The sequence below is a fragment of the Felis catus genome, chromosome A2 (assembly GCF_018350175.1).
Source record: "Felis catus isolate Fca126 chromosome A2, F.catus_Fca126_mat1.0, whole genome shotgun sequence".
NCBI classification, from domain to species: domain Eukaryota; kingdom Metazoa; phylum Chordata; class Mammalia; order Carnivora; family Felidae; genus Felis; species Felis catus.
Genome location: NC_058369.1, coordinates 12,684,164 through 12,709,932, shown reverse-complemented (window position 1 = coordinate 12,709,932; position 25,769 = coordinate 12,684,164). Strand labels below are relative to the sequence as shown.

The 25,769-nt window shown below is 53.7% G+C and overlaps 1 protein-coding gene across 7 annotated transcripts in view; it reads left to right on the top strand.

The window, feature by feature from the left end:
• The window catches only part of CPAMD8 (C3 and PZP like alpha-2-macroglobulin domain containing 8), an 83,798-nt gene that overhangs the window by 5,340 nt on the left and 52,689 nt on the right, over positions 1–25,769 (top strand). For all 7 annotated transcript variants that reach the window (XM_023246922.2, XM_045047864.1, XR_002738989.2 and 4 more), the window contains exons 3-14: positions 422–444; positions 2,417–2,582; positions 2,660–2,712; positions 3,063–3,080; positions 3,492–3,546; positions 5,772–5,885; positions 7,158–7,242; positions 8,534–8,642; positions 10,982–11,209; positions 14,033–14,203; positions 17,958–18,086; positions 25,039–25,222. In XM_023246922.2, the coding sequence (XP_023102690.2) occupies positions 422–444; positions 2,417–2,582; positions 2,660–2,712; positions 3,063–3,080; positions 3,492–3,546; positions 5,772–5,885; positions 7,158–7,242; positions 8,534–8,642; positions 10,982–11,209; positions 14,033–14,203; positions 17,958–18,086; positions 25,039–25,222 (1,335 nt within the window). The remainder of the gene's footprint in view (positions 1–421; positions 445–2,416; positions 2,583–2,659; positions 2,713–3,062; positions 3,081–3,491; positions 3,547–5,771; positions 5,886–7,157; positions 7,243–8,533; positions 8,643–10,981; positions 11,210–14,032; positions 14,204–17,957; positions 18,087–25,038; positions 25,223–25,769) is intronic.

The window sequence follows — 25,769 nt, the reverse complement described above, 5'->3', positions numbered from 1 at the left end:
GGGTAAAGAGAGAGGTGATGGGAAAATAGATCTACTGGAGTGAGGTCCACTGGGGACCTCAGTCTCCTCTTCTTTCTCTCCACCCTTCTCCTTGTTCCACTCCCCTGGAGTTTTCCCTTTGCTCTCTTCAAGCTTACCTTGGGTAGGGGCCAAGGGTGAAGTGAATTGAATACAGGCTGGCCAACTTTCCCCTGAATAACTCAGCCTTGTCCATCCCCTCTGGCCTTCAGCTTTCACCACCTAGGAGGAAACATCTCATTTTTCCCAATCCCAGGCCAGACCAGCATGACCCAGTGTGTGTGTTTGTCTACAGAAAATCCCTCTGAGTAGAAAAGGCTCCTAGTTGTAAGGCTGCAGCTCAGGGAGGCAGGAAAACACGGCTCCCAATTTAACTGTTGTCATTTAATTTTTATTTTTGTAGATAAAGGAACAATCAAACTCAAGGTAAGCTATGAATTTTTAAAATCATAAATCCTACCTTGGAAATAATTGATTTGAAATGGAGCGAGAGAAGTTGCATGTGTGGTGAGAAAAATGAAGAAAAAATTGAGAAAAGGAGAAAACTCACCTGTAATCCCATCCCCTATACTTTTCCCTTTTGTGTTTCCCATAAATCCTCATCCACATAAAGACATTTCTAGGGATGCCTGGGTGGCTCAGTTGGTTGAGTCTGACTCTTTTTTTTTTTTTTTTTTTTAATGTTTATTCTTGAGAGAGAGAGTACACGTGAATGCGTGCATGCTAGGTGGGGAGGGGCAGAGAGAGGGGGACAGAGGATCTGAAGCGGGCTCTGCACTGACAGCAGCCAGCTCGATGTGGGGCTCAAACTCATGAACAGAGAGATCATGACCTGAGCTGAAGTCGGATGCTCAACCAACTGAGCCACCAGGCGCGCCAAGCGTCGGACTCTTCATTTTCTCTGTCTCCCTCTCTCTCTCTCTGCCCCTCCCCTGCTCACGCTCGCTCTCTTTCTCAAAGCAAATAAATAAACTTAAAACAAAAAGGTATTTCTTTCATCGTTGCAATTAAAGGGTAGACAGCCTGTCGTTTCCTGCTCTTTTCTCTTAACGCACTGCATAAACATACGTCCGTGTGTTCAAGTCTCTCTAATTGTAATTTGCCCTTTATTGTAAACAGCATCCTACTGGATCTTTTTTTATGTACTAATTTACTAGCCCTCTTCACCTTGTACATGGTTAGATTTTTTTAAAAGGTTGTTTTCAGGGTTTTGGTAATGTAATCTGAAAGTTGCGAGCGTCTTTGTGCACAAAGATCTATTAGCATTCAAAATTTTTTTTTAATGTTTATTTATTTTTGAGAGACAGAGAGAGAGGGACAGAGCACAAGCGGGTAGGGGCAGAGAAAGAGGGAGAGACAGAATCCGAAGCAGGCTTCAGGCTCCGAGCTGCCAGCACAGAGCCCGACGCAAGGCTCGAACCCACGAACCATGAGATCACGACCTGAGCCGAAGTCAGATGCTTAACTGACTGAGCCACCCAGGCGCCCCCCCCCTTTTTTTTAAATTTTGTTTTTAATTTTTTTTTCAACGTTTATTTATTTTTTGGGACAGAGAGAGACAGAGCATGAACGGGGGAGGGGCAGAGAGAGAGGGAGACACAGAATCCAAAGCAGGCTTCAGGCTCCGAGCTGCCAGCACAGAGCCCGACGCGGGGCTCGAACTCACAGACCGCGAGATCGTGACCTGGCTGAAGTCGGACGCTTAACCGACTGCGCCACCCAGGCGCCCCTTAATTTTGTTTTTAATGTTTATATTTGAGACAGAGAATGGAGACCTTTTTGCTTGTCACAATTGGGGAGGGCACCTAGTGGGAGCTCCGAACCCCCCAAGTGCCCAGGACCGCCTTCACGACCAAGAAAGAGTCAGCCCCAGATGTCGATAGTTGGGAAACCCTCGATAAGTCCTCTTGAACTACAGGTCGGCTTTCTTGTGAATCAGAAAGCAGGGCTGCCCTGGACAGGGGTTAAGATTACACACTGTCCCTGGCCACTGCACATCAGAAGGCACTCTTCACAGGATTGGTGCTGTGGATTTGTAGAAGAGACCCCGAAGGGCTGTAGCATTCTAGGACAGGGGCCCGGGGGATCTGCAGACTAGAGACGCCCAGAAAAGGTCTTGGGCTCCTCAACTCTTAGACTGGCTCCTGCTGAGTGATTCTCAACTTGTGTGGGGGGAGACTCTGGCTCCACTGGCAGTGGCCGGAGACATTTCTGGCTGTCATGACTCGGGGGGTGAGGGTCCTGCTGGCATTCAGTGGGCGGAGGCCAGGGATGCTCCTCAACACCCTGCAGTGACAGGATGGCCCCCGCTGCAACGAATGATCCAGTCCTTCAGGGTCAGCAGCGCCGAGGTTGAGAAATGCCGTGTCGTTCGCCAAGTTCTGTGCTCTGCCTGCAGGTGCCCACGGGCCTCCAGGGCCAGGCCCTCCTGCAGGTGTGGGGCCGCGGCCGGCGGGCAGAGGAGGGCCCCCTCTTCCACAACCAGACCTCCGTGACTGTGGACGGCCGGGGCGTCTCCGTGTTCATCCAGACGGACAAGCCAGTGTACAAGCCCCAGCACCGAGGTGGGCGGCTCGTGCAGGCTTGGGGGGAGGGCCGGCCATGGCCTGAGCTGCCGCATGACTGTCTCCTTTTCTTCCAGTGCTTATAAGCATCTTCACTGTCACCCCAAACCTGAGGCCTGTCAGCAGGAAGGTGAGAGCAGCATCTAAAACCATGTGCCTGGATAAACTTAACAAAAAACCCCCCAAAACCAAAAAGCACCAATAAAACCATGTGCCTGGAACACCCCCCCCCCCCGCCCCCCCTCCAACCGGGACCACTGGCCAGGGGCACCACCAGCAACGGGTCTTTCTTCCCAATTCCTTCTGGTTTCTACCTCCGTTCTCATTTTTCCCTGTGGCTCCGAGTCCCCTGGGGAGCCAGGGGGAAGTCCGTGGGACACGGGGAGGCCAGAGCATCGGTGGGCATGTGGCAGCGTGCTCAGAGGGTGGGGGCTTTATAGGGGGGTTTGCTCACTGCCTGTCTGTCTGTCTGTGTTGCAGCTGGAAGCCTACATTCTGGTGAGTGTAGCTCTGACTTGGGGCCGATTAACCTGCTCTCTGCAGACCTGGTCTGTCTTCCCCGACTGTCTGCTGTCGAGGTAGATCCTGCCTGTCCCAGCACCTCCCAAGCCGGGGGCCGGGTCCATCCCGGGCCCCGGATCTGCCCTGGGACAAGCCAAGTGTGTGTCTGTCTGTAGATTTGCACACAGCTCCCTAAACGAGGAGCAGATCTGGCCCCTTTGTCCCCGTGTTCGCACACAAGTCCCTTCAGTGCCTTGAGGGTTCATTTGCTCCCGTGTAAATGGCTAATCTGGGGGCCTGTCCTCCGTGCTTGTCCCACCCGAGAGAGAGAGAGGGCTCGGGGGTGCTCACGTGCGTCGGACACAAGCCGGGCGCCCTGAGTTCACTGTGCGCGCTTGTCCCCCGCAGGACCCCAGGGGCTCGAGGATGATGGAGTGGAGACACTTGGAGCCACTCTGCTGCGGTAAACCTCTTCCCGTCCCCTCCCCTTCTTCCTTCTGCGGCTTGGGGGGCTGCACCTTTGGGCGGCAGGTGCAACAGATCTTCCAGGAAGATAGAATGTGCTCTGCCTGGGACCCCACCAGCCCTTCCCTGCAGCGTGGCACCCCCACCCATGCTTCTCTGGTCCCGGCATCCGGCTGGGGCTCCTGCACATAACTTGAGGCCTTTCGGGACCATCATGGTCTTGTTTGTGGGCGCCAACCCCCCCTCCACATCTTCCTCCCAGCGCAGGTGTTTCGTGTCATCATCCCCTCGGGGGCTCCTGGACCCCCGACTGCCTCTGCGAGCCGGATGTAAGAGTGCAGCGTCTCTAGAAGGCTTGGGGAGGGCTGACGAGCAGGGACAGGGCTTCCTTGAGTTCGGAGCCTGGGGCTGCACGGGCTGCGGCGGAGCCAAGGGCAGGACAACTCTCTCTCTTTTCCTGTCAGTGGGGCACTGACGTTGCCGCTGACAAAGGGTGAACTTCCAGGCCAGCGGGGGAAGCAGACATCGACTAAGCGATAACAGGCGATGACATCCGCCATGATGAGTGCTAGGAAGGAGAAATACAAACCGAGAGAGAGCAGAATGGGGTTGTCGCCCAGCCTGGGGCAGCAGAGACAATCCTGGAAGGCTGCCGGGAGGAAGAGCCTTTCCAGCAACGAAGTGAAGAAGGAGCAGAAGTTAGCCAGGAAAAGTGGGGGGACAGGGAATGAGTTCCAGACAGAGGCCAGTGGATGTCAGGGAGAGTGAGGCTGGGAACAGGAGGGAGGCCCCGGGAGTCAGGAGTGCTGACAGCAGAAGCAACAGTGAGATCGGGGGCGTCTTGGATTGCGGGGAGGTGTGTGGAGTTGATCTGAAGAACACAGAGGAAGGGAACGGCTAGCCTCCCATTTAAAACACCCCTTGCAGGGCGCCTGGGTGGCTCAGTCGGATAAGCATCAGACTTCAGCTCAGCTCGTGATCTCACGGCTTGTGAGTTCAAGCCCTGTGTCGGGCTCTGTGCTGACGGCTCAGATCCTGGAGCCTGCTTCGGATTCTGTGTCTCCCTCTCTCTCTGTGTCCCTCCCCCACCTAGGCTCCCTGTCTCTCTCTCTCTCAAGAATAAATAAACATTAAAAAGAATTTTTTAACCCCCTTGTGATATATGTAGACCAGAGGTGCTCAACTGGTGTGATTTTGCTCCTGGCTGAGGCCCCATAGAAAAAATGCACGCTGGTGACATGTACCCTAAGTGTCCTCTGACCATCAAAGGCTCAGAATACGTGAGGAAAGGGACCTTTTGCCGTCGCATTTTCCAATTCCAGAGTGGCGGAGAGAAGCAGAGGGTGCTGTTGGAATCTGGGTTTTCGCAGGAGTCCCAGTGAGAACTGCCGGCACGGTGTCACTGTTGGGGACAGGCAGAGCGCGTCACACTCAGGAGGGAAAGATCCCCCAGCGGTTTGGAGTCTACGCACCCCTTCAGACTCCCCCACGGCGGGGCACGTGCAAAATGCCGCCCTGACTCTCCTCCCAGTATCCGCTCCAGCCGGGGTTCCAAGGAGCAGACCCAGGGCAAAGGCTGCCCCCTGTCCCGGAGGCCGCTGGCATTTCCGGCTGCCCATTTGCAGGGAGAGCAGTGCCCGGTCTTGAAGCCTGTTGAGAATCCATGTTCGGTTTGGGGAGCAGTTACCACCTGGTGGGCAGGGGGTGGGTTCTGCCCCCAGGGGAGGTAGCATTCCGTGGGGGCTACTTGGGGGTCGCCGTGACGTGGGGGGAGGAGCTACTGGCATCGCGTGGGTGGAGGCCAGAGACGCCACTCAGTGTCCTACGATGTCCCCAACCGTGGACTGCGACCCAGCCCCAAATGTCAGCAGTGCCGAGGCTGGGAGTTGGTTCAGGCGGGAAACAGAGTGGCTGAGCATGGTGGCCTGTCTCCATGGCCTGTCACCTCCCTGTCCGCGTGGCGTCTTGGCCACGGGGCTCCCCCAGGAAGCTGAAGGGTGGCCTCTCTCCGCATCTCTCACCTTCAACCTGCGGGGGAGCTTGTTGGGCACAGACCCCCGCCAGCCCGGGCCTTGGCCTCGTCTCTGGTTTCCCCGAGGTTTGGCTCTGGGCAGGGTGGGGGTGCGGGTCCCCCAGGGTGCCTCTGTTCCGTCCTCGCTGCACCCAGCTGGCACCCTGCACGTGCACTCGCCCCAGGATGACGGGTGGTGTCTCTTCACACAGGCGTCGCCAACATGACCTTCCCCCTGTCCGACCAGCCGGTGCTGGGAGAATGGTTCATTTTTGTCGAAATGCAAGGCCACGTGTACAACAAGTCCTTCGAAGTTCAGAAGTATGGTAAGCCAGAGAATGTTGGGATCTTGGGATTTCACATCTGGGAGAAACCACAGACGCAGTGGTGACATCGGTGATGGGGGTGAGTGGCAGGAGCCCCGTTCACTGGGGGATCAGTGCAGAGAGCTGGGCACTTTGTCATTTCCTTCTTCAAAGGATTGTCATGAACCATACGTGACAAAATTGGCCGTCTTAACTACTCGTAAGTGTATACTTCTGTTGTGTTAAGGATATTCATGTTGTTGGACAGCCATCACCAGCATCCATTTCCAGATCTTTCTCATCCTTCCAGACTGAAACTTGGTCCCCATTAAACGCTGACCCCTTGTCCCCTCCCCCAGCCCCTGGCACCCTCCATCCTACTCATTGTTTCTCTGGGTCTGACTCGTCTAGGTGCTTCATGTGAGCGGGATCATACGGTGTCATCCTTTTGTGTCTGGCTTATTTCACTCAGCATAATGGCCTCCAGATTCATCCATGCTGTAGCAGAATTTCCTTCCTTTTTTTAAATTTAAATTTAAAATTTTCATTTTGAGAGACAGAGAGAGAGAGAGAGAACACGTATGCAAGTGGGGGAGAAGGGCAGAGGCAGAGAGAGAATGTTATGCAGGCTCCACCTCGGTGCAGCCCCTGACACAAGGCTCGATCCCACAACCCTGGGATCATGACCTGAGCCGAAGTCAAGAGTCGGATGGATGCTCAACCAACTGAACCACCCAGGCGCCCCAAATTTCCTTCCCTTTTAAGTCCACTTCTTTTGGTTCTTTCATTGTTTTCCCGAGGAAAGGCATTTCCTCGCCTTGTGTAACAAGCTCGAAGGACCAGGGTCTTTATGTTTCCTCCGTGCTGCTCCCTTGCTCCCCAAGCTGCACAGGGCGACCAGATGGCTGGATGCTCCCAAGGCTGAGTCGTGAAGCAGAGAACCCCTCCAGCTGCAAGCACTCTCCAGCCACCCCTAGTTGGTCTAGGACCTGGCCACTTGGGCGCTTCTGGGCTGGGCTGCATTCAGGGCATGTGGCCTAAAAGTGATGAGATGTGGACCTCCTGAGAAAAAAGGGGTGTGGGTCTCTCCGAAAATAGGAAATAGAGGTGGGTCAGCAAAATCCCCAGAATGCTGCCCTTATTCAGCGAAGGGTGGTGTGGATTTCTGTGGGGTTGGCTGCTCCGTGGCTGGGGCTGCGGCTCCGCTGTTACGCCTCCAACACCTCCAGTACTTTCTGAGGCCACCCCAGCAGTGGAAGCCGCCCTTCCCTCCTCTCCGCTCTCTCCTTCCAGTGTTGCCGAAATTTGAGCTCCTTATTGACCCGCCCCAGTATATCCGGGACCTGGACACATGCGAGAAGGGCACCGTGAGGGCCAGGTGAGGAAGAGGTGGCCAGCATGGGTAAGCCCCTCCCCCTGGGGGGCGGGGAAACACGCCCAGGACACGCCCCCACCGCAGGCCCCTCCCTGGGACACGCCCCCATGACATGCCCCTCCCCGGGACATCCCCTACAGGCATGCCCCTCCTCCCTCAGGTATCCTCCTCCTCCTCCTGGGGGGAGACCCCCAGGGACCCCTTCCAGGGACTCCCTCTTCCTTGCAGACAGCACCCACAGCGAGTGGGCTGACCCACACGGGATTTCTTGAAGGGGTTGCCTGTCTAATGACCAGGTTGATGACCAGGTCCAAAGTGGGCGTCGACCAGAGGGGGTCCAGAGACACTGTCCCTTTTGGGGGCTCTGAGGGAGAGCCCACCCAGCCTTGCGTTCCCGCTGAGCTCTGCCACCTGCCAGAGGTTGTGGCTGAGGCAGTTCTCCTGCCCTCCTCTCCTCCAGCTGTGTGTGTGTGTGTGTGTGTGTGTGTGTGTGTGTGTAAAGTAATCTCTACCCCAAACGTGGGGCTCAAACTCACCACCCTGAGATCAAGAGTCACACGCTTTACTGACAGAGCCCACCAGGTTCCCCAGCTGTGTGTGTTTAAAACCCAAGGATGTTGTCAACTCTCCTTAAATACAGTTAAAAAAAAAAAATACAGTCCAGGGATGTGTTGGAGACACACACATTTTTTTAATAGTCTAGAAAATACTATCAAAATGCCTGGCATTATTTTTGTTATTCGCTGTGATCGTCCCTCTTGCTCCTGTGCCCCTGTAAGCAGGTGTGCCCTCTGCATAGGGCATGACAAAGATATGTGTAAGTTTTACCAGCATCTCTGAGAGGATAGGTTTATTCCCGTTCTCTGGGTGAGGAAACCAAGACTCAGAGAAGTCAGAGCCCTGGTTCAGAACTGCGCTCACCAGGGCTCTGAGACCCGGGCTTCCCTGGCGCCCACGGCTGTTTGCTCCTCTGTACTGTCCTGCCCCAACAAGTTGGCCAGGCCCTGTGGTCGTCTCACATACCCTCCTGCTCTTGGGTTCAGAGTTCCTCTCTGACCCTTGGTCTCTTTTTCTGTCGAACATAAGTCTTGGGGCAGAGGACTGTAGGCCCCTGACATTATCTCTCCTGGCTCTGGGTTGTGGAAAGGGCTGTAAGCAGAGAATGTAGGAGGGCGAAGCAGCCCTGTATCAGCTGCCATACCAGTGGCCACGACACGGGGGGCTTGGTTTTCCTGAGACCGACCCTCTCCTGCTGCTCTGTGTGAAATTAACTCCCTTTATCCTTTTGTTCCAGATATACCTTTGGGAAACCTGTCTCGGGGACCTTGACGATCAATATGACTGTAAATGGCGTGGGGTACTACAGCCAGGAGGTGGGGCGCCCCGTCCTCAGAACCACGAAAGTAAGGAGCAGGGGCCCCAGGGCTGCTTAGCCAATGGATCCCTTCCTGCAGGGAAGGCTTCAGCTGCGTGATCGTTCATTTTATTTTACTTTCTTTCTTTTTTAAGTTTATTTATTTATTGAGAGAGAGAGGGGGCACCAGTGGGGAAGGGGTGGAGAGAGAGAGAGGACTAGAGAGTCCCAAGCAGGTTCTGCACCACCAGTACAGAGCCCGACGCGGGGCTGGAACCCACAAACTGAGATCATGACCTGAGCTGAAGTCGGACACTTAACCGACTGAGCCACCCAGGCGTCCCTTATTTTTTTTTTTAAGTTTACTTATTCATTTTTGAGAGAGAGAGACAGAGTGAGCGGGAGGAGGGCAGAGAGAGAGAGAATCCCAAGCAGGCTCCGTGTTGTCAGCACGGAGCCTGATGTGGGGCTCGAAGCCACAAACTGTGAGATCATGACCCGAGCTGAAACCAAGAGTCAGACGTTTAACTGAGCCACCCAGGCGCCCCCCCCCCCAAAATAGTTTCATTGAGATACAATTCACATACCATACGATTCAAATATTCACGTAGAATGTAGGATTTGGGGGTTGGGGGCATATTCAGAGTGTGCAACAGTTGCCTCAGCCCAGTTTTAGGATAATCTCCACCATCCTCCCCAAATCCCTCATGCCCTTTTGGGATTAATCTCTTTCCACCCCCAGCCCTGGGCAACCACAGATCTGCTTTCTGTCTGTATGGATTTGCTCATTTTGGACGTTCCGTACACATGGAATCACACACTATATGGTCTCGGCGTCTGGCTTCTTACCCCCCCAGCACGATGTTTTCAAGGTGCATCTACAGTGTAGCGCGTATCAGGGCTTCATTCCTTTCTGTGGCCGAGTAATATTCCATCATGCAGAGGGACCACATTTTGTTTATCCGTTTGCCCGGCGATGGCCATCTGAATTGTTTTCCACTTTTTGGCTATTACCGCTGCTGCTGCTCTGAACGCTCGCGTCCAGGTTTTTGTGGGGCTGGCCGTGTTCATTTCTCTTGGATGTGGCGTCCCTAGGTCGTGTGGTATGGAATTAAATAAAGAAGCCACCTGAGTAAGAATGTGCAGAGGCCGTTGATTTGGAGCTTGCTGTAGCAAGGGAGTCAGCCGCCATCACCTCCGTTTGGCAGACTTGAAGCTTGGTCGTGAGAAACAGGGAGGGTTTCGCGTGTGCCCCGGTTGGAGGCTATGGGTGTTTGGGGGAAGCTGTCACCACCTAACTAGAAGGGGAGCATCCGGTGAGATTGGTTAGGGGTGCATGTGTGGCTTTCTCAATTCGTTCAAAGAAGTAGGGGCAGCCGGCTGGGTGGCTCAGCCGGTGAAGCGTCCCACTTTAGCTCAGGTCATGATCTCACGGTTTGTGGGTTCGAGCCCCGCGTCGAGCTCTGTGCTGACAGCTCAGAGCCTGGAGCTGCTTCCGATTCCGTGTCTCCCTCTCTCTCTGCCTCTCCCCTGCTCACGTTCTATGTCTCTCAGAAAGAAATAAACATTTTTTAAAAAATTAAAAAAAAAACAAGAAATAGGGGCAAAAAATCAGAGAAGCTGCCCGTGATTAATCAAGTCCTGGCCGTGTGGGGCTGGTTGTTATGGGGGTTTGGCTTCTTCCTAGGGGTCAGACTTTCCACAAGGCTGGTGTATAGGCAATGGGTTGGCCATTTTTCTATGTGGTCTGGCCAACCTGTTACCCATTTGTAGATTCAGTGGTAGCTATGTTTAGCCATTTGAAACTCCCAGACTGTTTTCCATGGCGGCTGCATGATTTCACACTCCCGTGCGTGTAAAGTTTTATAACCTGGCTCAGTTGTGAGCGTGCCGCCCCGTACGTGCACACACATCCTGGGGATCCTCTGTCTCTGCAGGGGCCTCCGGCACTGAACCCTGTCCTCCCTGCAGGCTGTGGTGCCCTAGCCTTAATTGTCTGGTTTGCTGAGTAATGTACTCCAAAGCTGTTCCTGGATGGACTTATTCGCCCGGCTCCTGGCTGGGTCCTGGAGTAGGGGGTGAATGGGAGCGTTCTGTGCCCCAGGAGCGGGAGCGAGTGCTCCAAAGTGGGGGTGACTTGGTTCAAATCCCTGTCCTGCTGTCTGTGGGAGGGTGAGCAACTTACTACAGAAGCCTTCTCCTCTTTTGCCTGGTGGGACCGATGCCCCTCCTCCCTGGGTCATATGGCACATCCAACAAGGGATCCAATGACCCCCCTGGCCCTCCAAGCGGCTGGAGAGTCCTGGACTTCACATGTGTTTTTGAGAGTCATTCACTGAAACCACTCTGACCCCGAGTGAGCACGTTCTGGGCGTTTCCTGCCTCCAGATCCACGGCTCCCAGGACTTCGACATCTGCGTGAAGGACATGATCCCAGCCGATGTCCCCGAGCACTTCCGGGGCACCGTCAGCATCTGGGCCACGGTGGTCAGTGTGGACGGGAGCCAGCAGGTGGCCTTTGATGATTCCACTCCTGTCCAGAGGCAGCTGGTGGACGTCCGCTACTCCAAGGACACCAGGAAGCAGTTCAAGCCTGGCCTGTCCTACGTGGGGAAGGTAAGCGCTGGGGATGGGGCCCGGCAGGGGCCGTCTGAGGACGCAGGCTCCGCACCACCTCCCGCCCCAGCCTCCCCGCCCCCCGAGGACCACCGAGAATCCGTGGCAGTGGGTCCCATCAGTGTCCCAGCAGTGACTCTGAGTCACTCAGTGTCCCAGCAGTGACTCTGCGGAGGACGGTGTCCTTTAATTACATTGCATAACCTTTGCTGTCTGGGGACCAGGGCCTCCTCTGCTGACTGTGACAAGAGCTGGTACTGGGCCCAGGGTGAGGGCACTGGGCATTTTGCTCCACCTAAAAGGATGGTCTGCTTTAGTTGACGTAGATAGACATTCGTGTATCTACAGCGTTAAACCAAGGCGTTGTAAAGCCATTCATTCGGTTTCTCTCAGGCAATGCCTTTCCTATTTGGGTCGACTTATTTCTGGATGAACTAATATCCAAGGGAATGCCCCAAAAGGCAGATCTCCTGTCCCTGAGACAGACTGATTCGATCTCCTGGGGGAAAGTGGCGTTTTGTGTGTATGTGTGTGTTTTCTTTAATGTTTACTTATTTTTAAGGGGGGTGAGGGGCAGAGAGAGAGAGAGAGACACAGAATCCGAAGCGGGCTCCAGGCTCTGAGCTGTCAGCACAGAATCCGATGTGGGGCTCAAGCTTATGAACCGCAAGATCATGACCTGAGCTGAAGTCGGATGCATAAGCAACTGAGCCACCCAGGTGCCCCAAATGTGGCATTTTGAATAGGCCCCCATCTCCTGCCCACCCATCATGCCATTCTTATACACAGTCAAGTTTTAGGTGACCAGAAACCCGAGATCCTTATCCTAGTTGCTGAACTGGGCATTTGTGTCCCGGGGGGCCAAGGCCAGTGGAGCCCAGTGTCACCCCAGAGGAAGCTGGCTGCACCCTTGACCACAGCTCTGCCCACCGCCCACATCGCTGGCCCCTCTAACCTTCTGTGGGTCACTCACAGGATCCCGGTGTCCTCATGCTGTGGCCTGCTACTCCTGCTCTGCTCTGAGACCTCCCTTCTGTCTGTGCCGGATCCCAGCCCCTCAGGCGCAATCACAGAGACACGGCCTGTGCGCCCCTGGCTTTGAGGGTCCCAAAGGGAGCATTTCAGGGACCACTGAGAACTTATCCACCGTCTGCATTAAAGAGCAGAGCTGTAAATGGGGATCATGCCAGCCGAAGCCCCTGTCACTCTGTCACCAAATACCTGCACGGTCGAGGGGCTACTCTAGGGTCCTTCAGGGCCCACCGGCCATATTTCTTTCACACCATCCCTGTCTTCTGAACCCCTCGTTCCGACTGCCTCTTCTACGTCTGAATGAGGTCTGAGCATCACACGGAACTGTTGATAGCATTACCCGTTCTGTTCCTCCCCCAGCGTGGCACCAGGCCAGTGGCCAGCGGCCAGCATGTGGTGATTCGTACACGGCAATTTGTACCTGGAGACCAATGGGACAGAACGGAGAGTGCCGGGGCACTTGGGTGGCTCAGTCGGCTAAGTGTCTGACTCTTGATTTCAGCTCAGGTCATGGTCCCAGGGTCGTGGGATCGAGCCCCTCTTTGGATTCCACGCTGAGCATGGAGATTGCTTAAGATCCTCTGTCTCTTTCGCTCTGCGCCTCTCCCCTACTTGTGCATCTGTGCACTCTCTGTCTTTAAAATGCAATGGAATGGAATAGAATAGAACAGAATAGAATAGAATAGATCAGATCCGCACATTGGAGAGATACTGAGTCCCTATACGTTCCCCTAACCGATTGTCTGGGATACCCCACTTCCGGTTAGCCCCCACATCGATAGCCTCCAACGGAGGCACACCTGAAGCCCTCCCTGCTTCTCTACAAGGCTTTCTCGCTTCACCTGCACCTGAGTCTCTGCCAAACACAAGTGATGGTGGCTTTGACTCCTGGCTGCAGCAAGCTGTGAATAAATAGCCTTTGCTCGTTCTTTTTCCACACCACGTGGCACCAGGCTAATGGCCAGCCCGTGGTAACTTGTACCTTGTGACTTCTTGGTCAAGTCCAAGGTCGTGAAGGTCCTCCTCTCCTGGCCTCCCCCACCCAGCCCTCCATCTTCTAAGTGTTTCAGAGTTCCAGCTCTTAACTTCAGGTCTATGATCTTTTTTTTTTTTTTTTTAGTTGTTTAAGTTTATTTATTTTGAGGGGGACATTTAGTGTGAGTGGGGGAGGGGCAGAGAGCGAGAGAGAGGGAGAGAGAGAATCCCCAAGCCAACTCCATGCTGTCAGCGCAGAGCCTGACGCGGGGCTCAAATCCACAAAACCTCAAAATCATGACCTGAGCTGAAACCAAGAGTCGGATGCTTAACCGACTGAACCACCCATGTGCCCCTATGATCCATTTTTAACTTTTGCAGATGGTGTGAGGTAGGGGTTCGATTTCATTCTTTGGCATGTGGGCGTCCAGTCCTCCCAGCACTGTTTGTTGAGGAAACTGTTCTCTTCCAAGTGAAGGGTCTCGGCACGCTTGTTGAAAACCAATTTGCCACGGATGTGTGGGTTTATTCCTGGACTCTCAATTCCGTACCATTGATCGCCATGTCTCTCCTAGGCCAGTCTTGATTACTGTAGCTTCACAGTTTTGAAACTAGGAGATATGAGTTCTTCTCGGTTCTTCTTTTTCCTGGTTGTTTTGGTTATTTGGTTATTTCCCTGTGAATTTTAGCAACAGCTTGTCGATTTCTGCAAAGAAGTTGGCTGGGATTCTGGTGGGGGATTGGGTCGAGTCTGTAGATCCGTCTGGGGAGTGGTACTGCCTTGACTGTGTTGAATCTTTGGTGATCCCCTTCCAGGTGGAGCTGTCCTACCCAGACGGCAGCCCGGCCGAGGGGGTGACGGTCCAGATCAGGGCAGAGCTGACCTCGAAGGACAACATCTACACCACTGAATCTGTGTCCCGGGGAGGGCTGGTGGGGTTTGAAATCCCCTTCATCCCCATGTCGGCCCAACACGTGTGGCTGGAGGTGGGTGAGTTGCCTGGACCTTTGTCATTCAGCCACAAGGCACAGCCTTGGTGCCTTCCCTGAATTATGCTTGGGCACGAGCTCAGTGGAACTGTGGCCTCCTGCTTCCCTGAGGGAGTTTATGGTCTTTGACGGGGAGTTTGACCGGGGGAGAGCCCAAGGCAAGACAGGAGGTCAAGGAGAGGCGAAGCTTCCTTGCTGTCATGCTGAAGGAGGCTTTCCCAAAGGGATCCCACCATGTGGACTCCTGACCTTGGGGAGGGTCATCCAGACTGCTTCTGGGAGGGTGGAACAGCATGTGCAGAGGCCCAGAGGCCCTCGATCATAGTGTAACTGGGTCCTGCAGGGCCCAGCCAGGCTGAGCCATTCAGGAAGATGTGGAGGAGGGAGCTGGTGGGGTGCCCCCCACCTCACAGGGGTGTTTGGGGTTTACCCAGAAGGCAGCATCAGGGGGACAGAGTGGCCTCATTTTTGAAACTCAGCAGTTGTTCCAGTGACATTACAGGGTACCTGGTCGGGGGGTGGGGTGTGGGCACAGGTGGGCAGACAGAAGGTGATGACAGAGAAGCCACCAAGCCTGGAGCTGTGAAGGTAGGACACGGGGTCCCATTATCAGGGAAGAGAGGAGCAGGAGTGACAGAAGAGGGCGTCCAGCTCTGTGACAGCCCCACGGACGCTGGATGGCGGGGAAGGGGCGGGGGCAGCTTAGAGTAAATGCGTAGGTGGGAGCCGAGGACGCTTGTGGTGACTGTCCTCTGTGGGGCAACGTGTCCTTAAAGATTTTTAACCATGGAAGTTGCAAGCTTGGGACTCTCCGGGCCATCCAGCGGGCTGCAAATTCCTGGTTACAATGACAGCTTTTTCTTAATGATCGCAAGACGTCCCTTTTATTTGCATTTAGTCCTCTAGCAATTAAGTAGCAGCAAAGCCCTGAGATGACTACAAATACCAGAATTAGCTGAATAATTTTCTCTCTCATAGATACATGTCTAAAAATGAGCTTTTCCTGGGGCACCTGGGTGGCTCAGTCGGTTGAGCGCCTGCCTTGAGCTCAGGTCTTGATCTCCTGGTTCAGGAGTTCAAGTGTGGAGCCTGCTTGGGCTTCTCTCTCTCTCTGCCCCTATCCTGCTTGCTTTCTCTGTCTGTCTCTCTCAAAATAAGTAAACTTAAATTTTTTTTTTTTAAATTAGCTTTTCCCCAAAATGTCACTTTAATAGATATTTTATTTCTGTTACCAAATACTGTTTAGGAAAAGGTCTTTAATTATTCTTTTAAAAACAAAACTTGGGGCGCCTGGGTGGCTCAGTCGGTTAAGGGACTGACTTCAGCTCAGGTCATGATCTCTCAGTGTGTGAGTTCGAGCCCCGTGTCGGGCTCTCTGCTGACAGCTCAGAGCCTGGAGCCTCCTTTGGATTCTGTGCCTCCCTCTCTCTCTGCCCTTTCCCTGCCTGTCTGTCCGTCTCTCTTTCTCAGAAATAAACATTAAAAAAATAATAAAAATTAAAAAAGGGAAGCTAATTGTAAGTATCAATTATTTTTAACTTTTAAAAATGTTTATTCATTTTTGAGAGAGAGAGTACCTGTGTGCGTGCGAGTCGGGGAGGGGCAGAGAGAGAGGAGACAGAATCCCAAGCCCGATGCAGGGCTCGAACTCACGAACTATGAGATCGTGACCTGAGCCGAAACCAGAGTCAGGCACTTAACTAAGCCACCTAGGCGCCCCAAGTCAATTATTTTTCATTTCAACGTTTTTTATTTATTTTTGGGACAGAGAGAGACAGAGCATGAACGGGGGAGGGGCAGAGAGAGAGGGAGACACAGAATCGGAAACAGGCTCCAGGCTCCGAGCCATCAGCCCAGAGCCTGACGCGGGGCTCGAACTCACGGACCGTGAGATCGTGACCTGGTTGAAGTCGGAGGCTTAACCGACTGCGCCACCCAGGCGCCCCTTACCAAGTCAATTATTTTTTAAATGAGGGACAGTTGACTTGTAACTGTGTTAGTTTCAGGTGTATACCATAAGTCCATATTTGCACACGTGAAACAGACACCACCATACGTGTAATTCATAGCCAGCATCACACCTAGTTCTACGTTTTTTTTTTATGACGAGAAATTTTGAGATCTACTCTTAGCAACTTTCAAGTATACACTGCGGTGTTGTTAACTACGGTCACGCCGCTGGGTATTCCATCCCCAGGACTTAGTTTATAACTGGAAGTGCGTGTCTCTTGCAATCACAGTTTTTTTTATAGCAGCGTGGCAAATCAGCACCAGCCGAAAAGAGAGAGGCGTGGGGCCAGAGCTGGGAGGGTCCCACACTTGAAGCTTCCTGAGCTGTCCCTCTGGGGTTCCTGGGACACACCATCCTCCTGGCTCATGATGTGTGACCGTGCCCCCAGAGAACGGCCGGCCGGGGGCGCTCTCTCAAGCTTCGGTGTCCACGGTGTCCATCGGGGTTCGTAAAGTAGCTGTGAATCACGGGCCCTGTGACAGACTCCGGTTCCAGTCGCCTCCCTCCCTGGAGGTTAGGCTGGTATCACAAGTCTCAAAACCCCAACCCTTTACCCCTGTCCTGATTTGGCTCGGTGGCATATACCCTCAGGATGCACCGTAAATAACAAAGACACTCTCATCACTTGGAAAATTCCAGGCTTTGGAGGCTTCCTCCCAGAAACCGGGGACAAAAATGGGCTAACTTCTTTTTTTCTTTTTAACATTTACTCATTTTTGAGAGAGAGAGAGAGCTGGGGAGGAGCAGAAAAAGGGAGAGAGAGACACACACAGAATCCGAAGCAGGCTCCGGGCTCTGAGCTGTCAGCACAAAGCCTGATGTGCGGCTCAAACCCACAAACCATGAGATCATGACCTGAGCCAAAGTCGACGCTTAACCAGTTAAGCCACCCAGGCGCACCCCCTCCTTTTTTTTTTAAGTTTCTTTCTTTTGAGAGAGACAGAGACAGTGCCAGTGGGGGAGGGACAGAGAGAGAGTGAGACAGAGAATCCCAAGCGCGCTCCACACGGTCAGCACAGAGCCCGACGCAGGGTTCGAATTCACCAAACTGCGATCATCACCTGAGCTGAAACCAAGAGTCGGATGTTTAACTGACTGAGCCACCCAGGCACCCCATGGCCAATTTCTTTATTCTTGGTCTCACAGAGGTCTTAGACCTGCTCCTCTGGCCTCTCCCTTGTGTTGGGGCAAGTGAAGGGAAAAAGCTCAAAGCTCAAAGGAGCAAAGCCGTATAACCACCCAGGGCTTGGTGCACACAGGGCGGCAGGGCTCGAGCTTAGGGAGGAGCAGGCTCCAGAGCCACGGGGGTGCTGTCCCACACAGCCTCTCCATCTCCTGACCGTCCTCTCAGGCCTGTGATCCCCTCCAAGAAGCCACCAGGGTCACTAGCAAGCCAGAGAAAGAGAGAGAGAGAGAGACAGGGGCATGGGGAGGGTTTCCTAGTATGTCCATGATAGAGCTGTCTCTTGGCAGCCACATGAGTCACCTGCCTCTGTCTTGAGCCACCCCCTAACGCCCTGTGACCAGCCTCGGACACTCGCTTCCTGGAGCTGAGGAACGGGGAGAGGGGGGCAAAAGCACATGGGACCCCATTCTCTGAGAACCGGGGAGAGGGTTCTCCAAAGGGGAATTGGGACGTGAGAGGGTCTTGCCGTAGGCCAGGGCAGGCAGAAGCATCCCCAGGGACCCCCTTCCTAGGCCAAGCACCCAGGCCTTGACCAAGTACCCTCTTTTCCTCAGACCAAGGTGACGGCACTCAATGGAAAGCCCGTGGGGGCCCAGTACCTGCCCAGCTACCTCTCTCTCAGCAGCTGGTACTCCCCCAGCCAGTGCCACCTGCAGCTGCAGCCCCCCGCCCGCCCCCTGCAGGTAAGGTGCTCAGGCGTGCCCTCCACACACCTCCAGGGGATGTGTGCATGCCCCAGCAGGGCCGACACTGATGCCCCGGCCCCCGGCCCTGCAGCAAGGCCGTATTCCTCGGAATGAATGCCCATAATTTAATGGTGGTGAATATTCAGGCTGTGGCCCCAGGGTTTACCACGATAAACTTGGCCATCAGGGCTCCTGTCTGCGGGCTTGTACTTCTTGTGCACGGGCTCTGAGGTTTCCCCACGGACCTAGAGCTGGGTCTCATGTTCCTTCTTCCCTGTTATTCAGCAATCCCGATTAAGTAAGATTCGCGGAGATGTGTGTGGAGACACGGATCTGTAAAAATTGGGCAGAAGGAGGAGAGTTCCTCTGTGCCCCCTCACCCCTGCGGGCAGTGTCCCCGATTATGAGCAGCCGGCATTAAGGTAGCACATCTCGTACAGTTGATGAGCCAGGTTGGATGTGTTCTTATTAACTAAGGTCTGCAGTGTATGTTAGGTCCTCTCTTCGTGTTGCAGATTCTGTGGGTTTGGACCAATGTATGGTGATGTGTGCCCAGGGTTGTAGTGTCTTTTTTATTCTTATTTTATTTATTTTAATGTTTACTCGTTTTTGAGAGACAGTGAGGGACCGAGCGTGAGTGGGGGAGGGGCAGAAAGGGAGCCCCAGGATCTGAGGCAGGCTCCAGACTCTGAGCTGAATGCTCAGAACCTGATGCGGGGCTCGAACCCATGAGCCGTGAGATCATGACCTGAGCCAAAGTCGGACACTTAACCGACTGAGCCACCTGGGCACCCCAGTTTTTTTTAAGTGTATTTATCTTTGGGGGGGCATGATCGGGGGAGAGGCAGAGAGAGATGGGGCAGAGGATCCCAAGCTGAGAGCAGAGAGCCCGATGCGGGGCTTGAACTCGAACCATGAGATCATGGCCTGAGCCAAAGTCAGATGCTTAACAGACTAAGCCACCCAGGCGCCTCTGGTGTTATAGTATCATTTAAAAAAGTTTTTTTTTTTTTTAGCGTTTATTTATTTTTGAGATAGAGACAGAGCATGAATGGGGAGGGTCAGAGAGAGGGAGACACAGAATCCGAAACAGGCTCCGCGTTTATTTATTTTTGAGATAGAGACAGAGCATGAATGGGGAGGGTCAGAGAGAGGGAGACACAGAATCCGAAACAGGCTCCAGGCTCTGAGCTGTCAGCACAGAGCCCAACGCGGGGCTCAAACTCACGGACCGCGAGATCATGACCTGAGCCAAAGTCGGCCGCCTAACCGACTGAGCCACCCAGGCGCCCCTGGTGTTACAGTATCATACAGAATGGTTTCGCTGCCCTAAAAATCCTCTGGGCTCCATCTACCTATTCGTTCATCCCTCCTTCCCTGCTACCCCCTGGCAACCACTGATCTTTTCACCGTCTTTGTACTTCTGCCTTTTCCAGAATGTCATGTTGTGTTGGGAGAAGTGAAAACCTCCGGGGTTGTTTTGATTGGAGGCACAGTTTCAACACACACACACACACACACACACACACACACACACACACACACACACGAAGTCAAGCCGTGAGATTTATTTACAGATCCCAGAGTGGGGTGCGCGGGTGCAAAATGAAGGGTGGGGGGAAGGGCAGTCCTCCGTCCCAGGTCACAAGCGAGCAGGAGGCAGGCAGCCGGGCAGCAAGCACCCTTTACTTGTAAGGTGGTTGGAGACGAGGTCATAGCTGTAGGCGGGGTCAGTGCTATGTGGTTATTTCCAAAGGCCCCCTGGGGAAAAGTGAAGCAGAAACTTGCTGCCAGAATCCTAAGCTCGGGTCCTTATCTAAATGTCCAGACTCCAGGTGTGAGGGGCTTTGTCAGGCCGTCAGATGCCCCAGCAGCAGCTCAGAATAGCTGTTTTCCCATCACATGTATATGGTAGTCCCCCGTCCCTTATCCATGGAGATACATCCCTACATCCCCAGTGGACGTCTAACACTCCGGATAGTACCAGACCCTACGTGTGTTGTTTCTTCCTATACTACATGCCTATGACAAAGATTGACTTATAAATTAGGCGCAGTAAAATTAACAACAGCAATGATAAAATAGAACCACGGTAACAATATTCTGTAGTGAGAGTCACGGGGATGTGGTTCCTTCTCTCTCGAAATATACTGTACTGTACCCAGCCTGCTTTCTTGTGATCACGAGATAGTAAAATGTCTACGTGAGGAGATGAAGTAAGGTTGATGTGGTTCAGAGTGTTGGGGATCGGAGCCGACGGCCAAGAAAGAATTCTTTGAGACGTCTTTGGTGCAAAAAGGTGGTTTTCCTAAAGCACAGGGACCGGACCCGTGGGCAGAAAGAGCTACACTGGAGTTGTGAGGAGTGATTGATGGTGTAAGATTTTCTATCCTGTTGGTGGGGGGGGTAGGGCGGTGTCAGGGTCCCAGGAAATGGAATCTACAGGTTCCTGGAAGTTTGGCGATTGATAGAATTGCTTTTTCCCCTTGTAAATTATTAAGACAGTTGTAACCTGATGGAGACTCAGGGCCCGCATGACTGTGATCTCTATCAGTTAACCACGGGTTTTTCCCTTTCCTTTGTTCTTGGGCAGCCAGGAGTGCCTGAGGAATGTCACCTATGTGTGTGTGTGTGTCGGGGGGGAGGGTTATTAGTTTGTGACTTGCCCTCAGTCTGCCTTTGTTTCCCACATCAAGGTGAGTGATGCAGGCGTTGTGACAAAGCATTAGGCTGCGCCTGACCTTCTGAGGATACATCAGGAGGATCACCTGGGGCGCCTGGGTGGCTCAGTCGGTTAAGCATCCGACTTGGGCTCAGGTCATGATCTCACGGTTCGTGGGTTCGAGCCCCGCATTGGGCTTTGTGCTGACGGCTCAGAGCCTGAAGCCTGCTTCGGATTCTGTGTCTCCCTTTCTCTCTGCCCCTCTCCTGCTTACACTCTGTCTCTCTCTATCTCTCTCAAAAATAAATAATAAACATTAAAAAAAAAAAAAAAAGGAGGATCACCCATTTCCAGAACGCTATTGACAGCGGTAACTGCAGGGGAGACTGTGGTAGCTGGAATCGTACAACGTGTGGCCTTCTTTTTTTAGTGTTTATTTCTGTTTGAAGGAGAGAGAGAGAGACAGAGCGTGAGCAGGGGTGGGGGAGGGGGCAGAGAGAGAGAGAGGGAGACACAGCATCGGAAGCAGGCTCCAGGCTCTGAGCTGTCAGCACAGAGCCGGATGTAGGGCTCGAAGCCACGAGCCCGTGAAATCAGGACCTGAGCCAAAGTCGGATGCCCCATCCACCGAGCCATCCAGGCACCCCATACAGCGTGTAGTCTTTTTACATCGGCTTCTTTCACTTGACAGTGTCTTGCACGGAATGGATGAGCTGTAGTTTGCTTATCCCTCATCTATTAAATAAGATACACATTTGTATACATAGCGTAAAGCACCCTGTTAACTCCGTTAACCAAGAGGCCCCAGGCAGAGCCTGGCTGCTGCAGAGTGAGCCACTCCCCGGCATTGCTCCCAGGCCTTACTGGCCCGTAAACCAGCCGCTGCTCAGGCCCAAGGCCGCCAGGGGAGGGCAGGGGGTGGGGGGTGCCTGGGATGCAGCTTAGAGGAATCCTGGTGCCGGAGCGGCCCCTTTTGGGGGCTTCGTGGCCCACTGCGGGAGTTTTGAGAATAAGAGACTCAGATGAGATCGTCTGTTCCCGTTAGGCAAGGACCTGGCTGGGCCACTCAGACTTTCCTCTTGGAGGGACATCTCCATCCTGCCAGAGTCGGGTCAGCTGGCTCCAGCCCCTCCCCCCCCCCCCCCCCCCCCCCCCCCCCGCGACTGTCATCGCCGGGGCCCTGGGCGCAACCTCAGGGCGTTGAGGCAAAAGTGGCCGTGCTTGGTCCAGTCTGGGCTCTGTGTCAGGGCCCTTTCCCCTTCCTCCAGCTTGAAGGCCCAGGCAGGGCGGGGGGGGGGGGGGGGGGGGGATTGCTGCTCTGTGAATGGGTTTGACCACCCTATCTTTTAGGGTTGCCGTGGGGTTAGTGCATGAGAAGAGGAAGGCTATGCGTTTTTCTGCCCCCTAACATCTGAATCAGAGGGGACTTTTGTTTCAGTGCCTTTTTATAAGGTGACTATTTACAAACTTAGAAATCGTAAAAGTATAATCCTATGCCTTTCACCTGGATTTATGAATTCACATTTTGCTTCTGTCCATCTGTCCTCCTACTTACCTGCCCACTTGTCCACCTGTGCAGCCCTCTGCCCATCCATCCACCCACTCACCCATCCACGCACCTGTCCACCCATCTGTCCATCTATTTTTTTTAATTAAAACAATTTTTTAAATATTTATTTTGGAAAGAGAGAGAGAGACAGAGCACACAGGGGAGGGGCAGAGAGAAAGGGAGACACAGAATATGAAGCGGGCTCCAGGTTCTGAGCTGTCCACACAGAGCCTGGCGTGGGGCTTGAACTCACAAACTGTGAGATCATGACCTGAGCCGAAGTCGGATGCTTAACTGACTGAGCCACCCAGGCACCCCATCAACTCATCTATTTCTTTAGCCCTTTTGTTTTGGCTACAACATTTGAAAATGAGTTACAGACATCCTGATGCTTCACTCTTAAAATACTTGAGCATAATACGTCCTAAAAATCAGGACATTCTTCAACATGACCTCAAAGCTATTGTCACGTCCAAGAAAATTACATTAACTCAACATATTTTTTTTGATTCACGGGCAGCATTCAGATTTTCAAAGATGTCCCCAGGATGTGACTTCTATCTTGCGCGTGAACGCCCACAGTCTTGTGCACACGTGTGCAAGTAATGTGCGGCTATGTGCATGCACGTGTATATGTGAGCGCGCGTGCACACGTGGGCACGTGCGCATTTCATTCGGGATCCATGGCCACCCATGTTGCGTTTGGCTCTTCTGTGTCCATATCTGCTCTTGATCTGGAACAGCCCCTACCTCTGCCTTTTCATCCCCGTGACTTTTGTGAAGAATTCGGGCCTGTGTGGTCTTGGAGATGCTCCCACATCCTGAATTAGAATCGGGCAGAATTACTGTGTGTGTGCTGTCCTCACAGCAGCCTGTCAAGAGGTGCAGATTTAGGAGACCCCACTGTTGCTGGAGCTGACCTTATCCTTGGTTGGTGTGTGATTTCTACCAGCTCTCTCCCCGGTGGGTGAGGCTACTGAGTAATCTGTGGTGCCAACCTGAGGCCCCTCCCGGCCACAGTGTCCTGACCCCCACCGACCTTTCACCCGGTGCTTTTAGCCTCACTGACAATTCTTGCTGTCGTCAGTTATCACAGTAGGGGCTATGTGATGGCAGGTCTGAGTCCTGTCATTCCTTCTACGTTTATGAGTTGGTGTTCCTCTGTAAAAGGAAAGAACTTTCAAAAAAAAAAAAAAAAGAAAAAGAAAAAGAAGAAAGAACTTTCTGTCTCTTTTCCCTACCATTATTTTTGTTGCTGTATTGTTTTGAGTATGTTATGGACTTGAGGACTTTATTTATTTATTTTTTTTTTAATTTTTTTTTAAATGTTTATTTTATTTTTGAGACAGAGAGAGACAGAGCATGAACGGGGGAGGGTCAGAGAGAGAGGGAGACACAGAATCCGAAACAGGCTCCAGGCTCTGAGCTGTCAGCACAGAGCCCGACGCGGGGCTCGAACTCACAAACCGCGAGATCATGACCTGAGCCGAAGTCGGACACTTAACCGACTGAGCCACCCAGGCGCCCCTGGACTTGAGGACTTTTAAAGAGTCTTTCAATATGTTGTAATCTGTTATCATACTACTTATTTTATTTTAAGTTTATTTATTTACGTATTTTGAGAGAGAGAGAGAGAGAGAGAGAGAGAGAGAGCGTGCAGGAGCAGGGGAAGGGCAGAGAGAGAGGGTGACACAGAATCCAGAGAAGGCTTCAGGCTCTGGGCTGTCAGTACAGAGCCTGGTGCGGCGTTCCAACTCACAAACTTCGAGATCACGACCTGAGCTAAAGTTGGACCATTAACTGACTGAGCCACCCAGGCGCCCCTCATACTTTATTTTATTTTATTTTATTTTAAAGTTTCTTTATTTTGAGAGGGAGAGAGAGAGGGAGTGCAAGTGGGGAAGGGGCAGAGAGAGAGGGAGAGAGAGAGGATCCCAAGCAGGCTCCGTGCTGTCAGCGCAGGGCCCAACACAGGGCTTGAACGCACGAACCCTGAGATCATAACCCGCACTGAAGGTGCGTCGAGCGCTTAACCGACTGAGCCACCCCGGTGCTCCTAATTTCAAATTTTGGAATAACTTTAGATTTACAGAAGAGTTGCTCAGACGGTGCAGAGAGATCCTGTATATCCTTCATCCGGCTTCCCCTGCTGTTTTTAAGTTTTAGAAAGTCGTCTGTACATTGCTGAGTTGTGAGAGTTCTTTATACGTCCCGGACACTAGACCCTTATCAGACGTATGACCAGGAATGATGAGCGTCTGGGGTTTTTACCGGGGGTCAGTCACCCAGACCTGGCCGACCACCTGCATATCTGACCTCAGTCCCAGCCCCTCCAGAGGTCAAAGTGACAGAGTGTGACCTGTACCCCTCCCCTGGCCCCCCATGAATCATATTGTCAGTATCTGGTGTGGCCTGAGACCTCAGGTAAACAGACAGGCAGGCAGGACAGTTCAAAGGCTTGGAGATCGCCTCTCAGGAGCTGGGGGGCAAAGGCCACACCTCTCATGGGCCATGTTCCTGCACCGTCAGCTCGTCGAGAGTCTCCACGCCGTTAGCACAGTTGCTCTGCCGACCAGGGCACACGGCCGGCGCCAGGATGCCCGGCTCTCTGCTGGGAGGCCAGCACTCCTGCCGCAGCCATCCCAGCCTCCCTGTGGCCCCAGAGCAGCCATCTGCCTGGCGTGGGTGCCGGGCCGTGGGTGCCAGGCAGGGCCCCCCGTGCTGCGTGTCTCCCACAGGTCGGAGAGGAAGCGCTTTTCCCGGTGAAGTCCACGTGCCCTTGCAGCTTCACCCTGTACTACGAGGTGGCCGCGCGGGGCAACATCGTGCTCTCGGGCCGGCAGCCCGCCCACCTCACCCAGCGGAGAAGCCGGCGGGCGGCCCCGGAGAAACCGATTCGCTTAATGCACCTTCTTGAGACGGGTGAGCCAGGCCATTAGGCTGGGGTTCCCTGTTCCCACTGACACTGGGGTGGGACAGACAGGAAGGGGGAGCAGGACGCAGCCTGGAGAGGTGCCTGCTTCAGGGCGGAGGGCGTGTGTCCCAGGCGAGATGGGGCTCGGGCCAGGAGGATGGGCAGGGGTCAGCCGCAGGGCGGGTGGAGACGTCCTCTCGAGGGTGTCCTCACCGCCTGTCTGCAGGGGACTGGGGGAGGCGAGCCACAGGCTAGACCCCTGCGGTGGCCCGCACTGGACTGTGTTGCCATCTGCCGGTGGCTGCTCCGACTCTGCCCAGGTCGCCCCCCCCCTCCACCGGCTCCCCGCCGCACCTAGGAGCCCTCCTCCTCTCCTTGACTCTACGTGCTCACTAAAATATCCGTCACCTCCCCTAGGTCTTCCCCAGCCCCATTCCCTTCACAGCCCTTCTGCCTGAAGCAGGATCCCCAAACCGGACCTTGGGGGCACTTGAAGGCAGACGATTTGTGGTGGGGCCGTCCTGTGTGCAGTGGGGTATGGAGCCGTATCCCCGG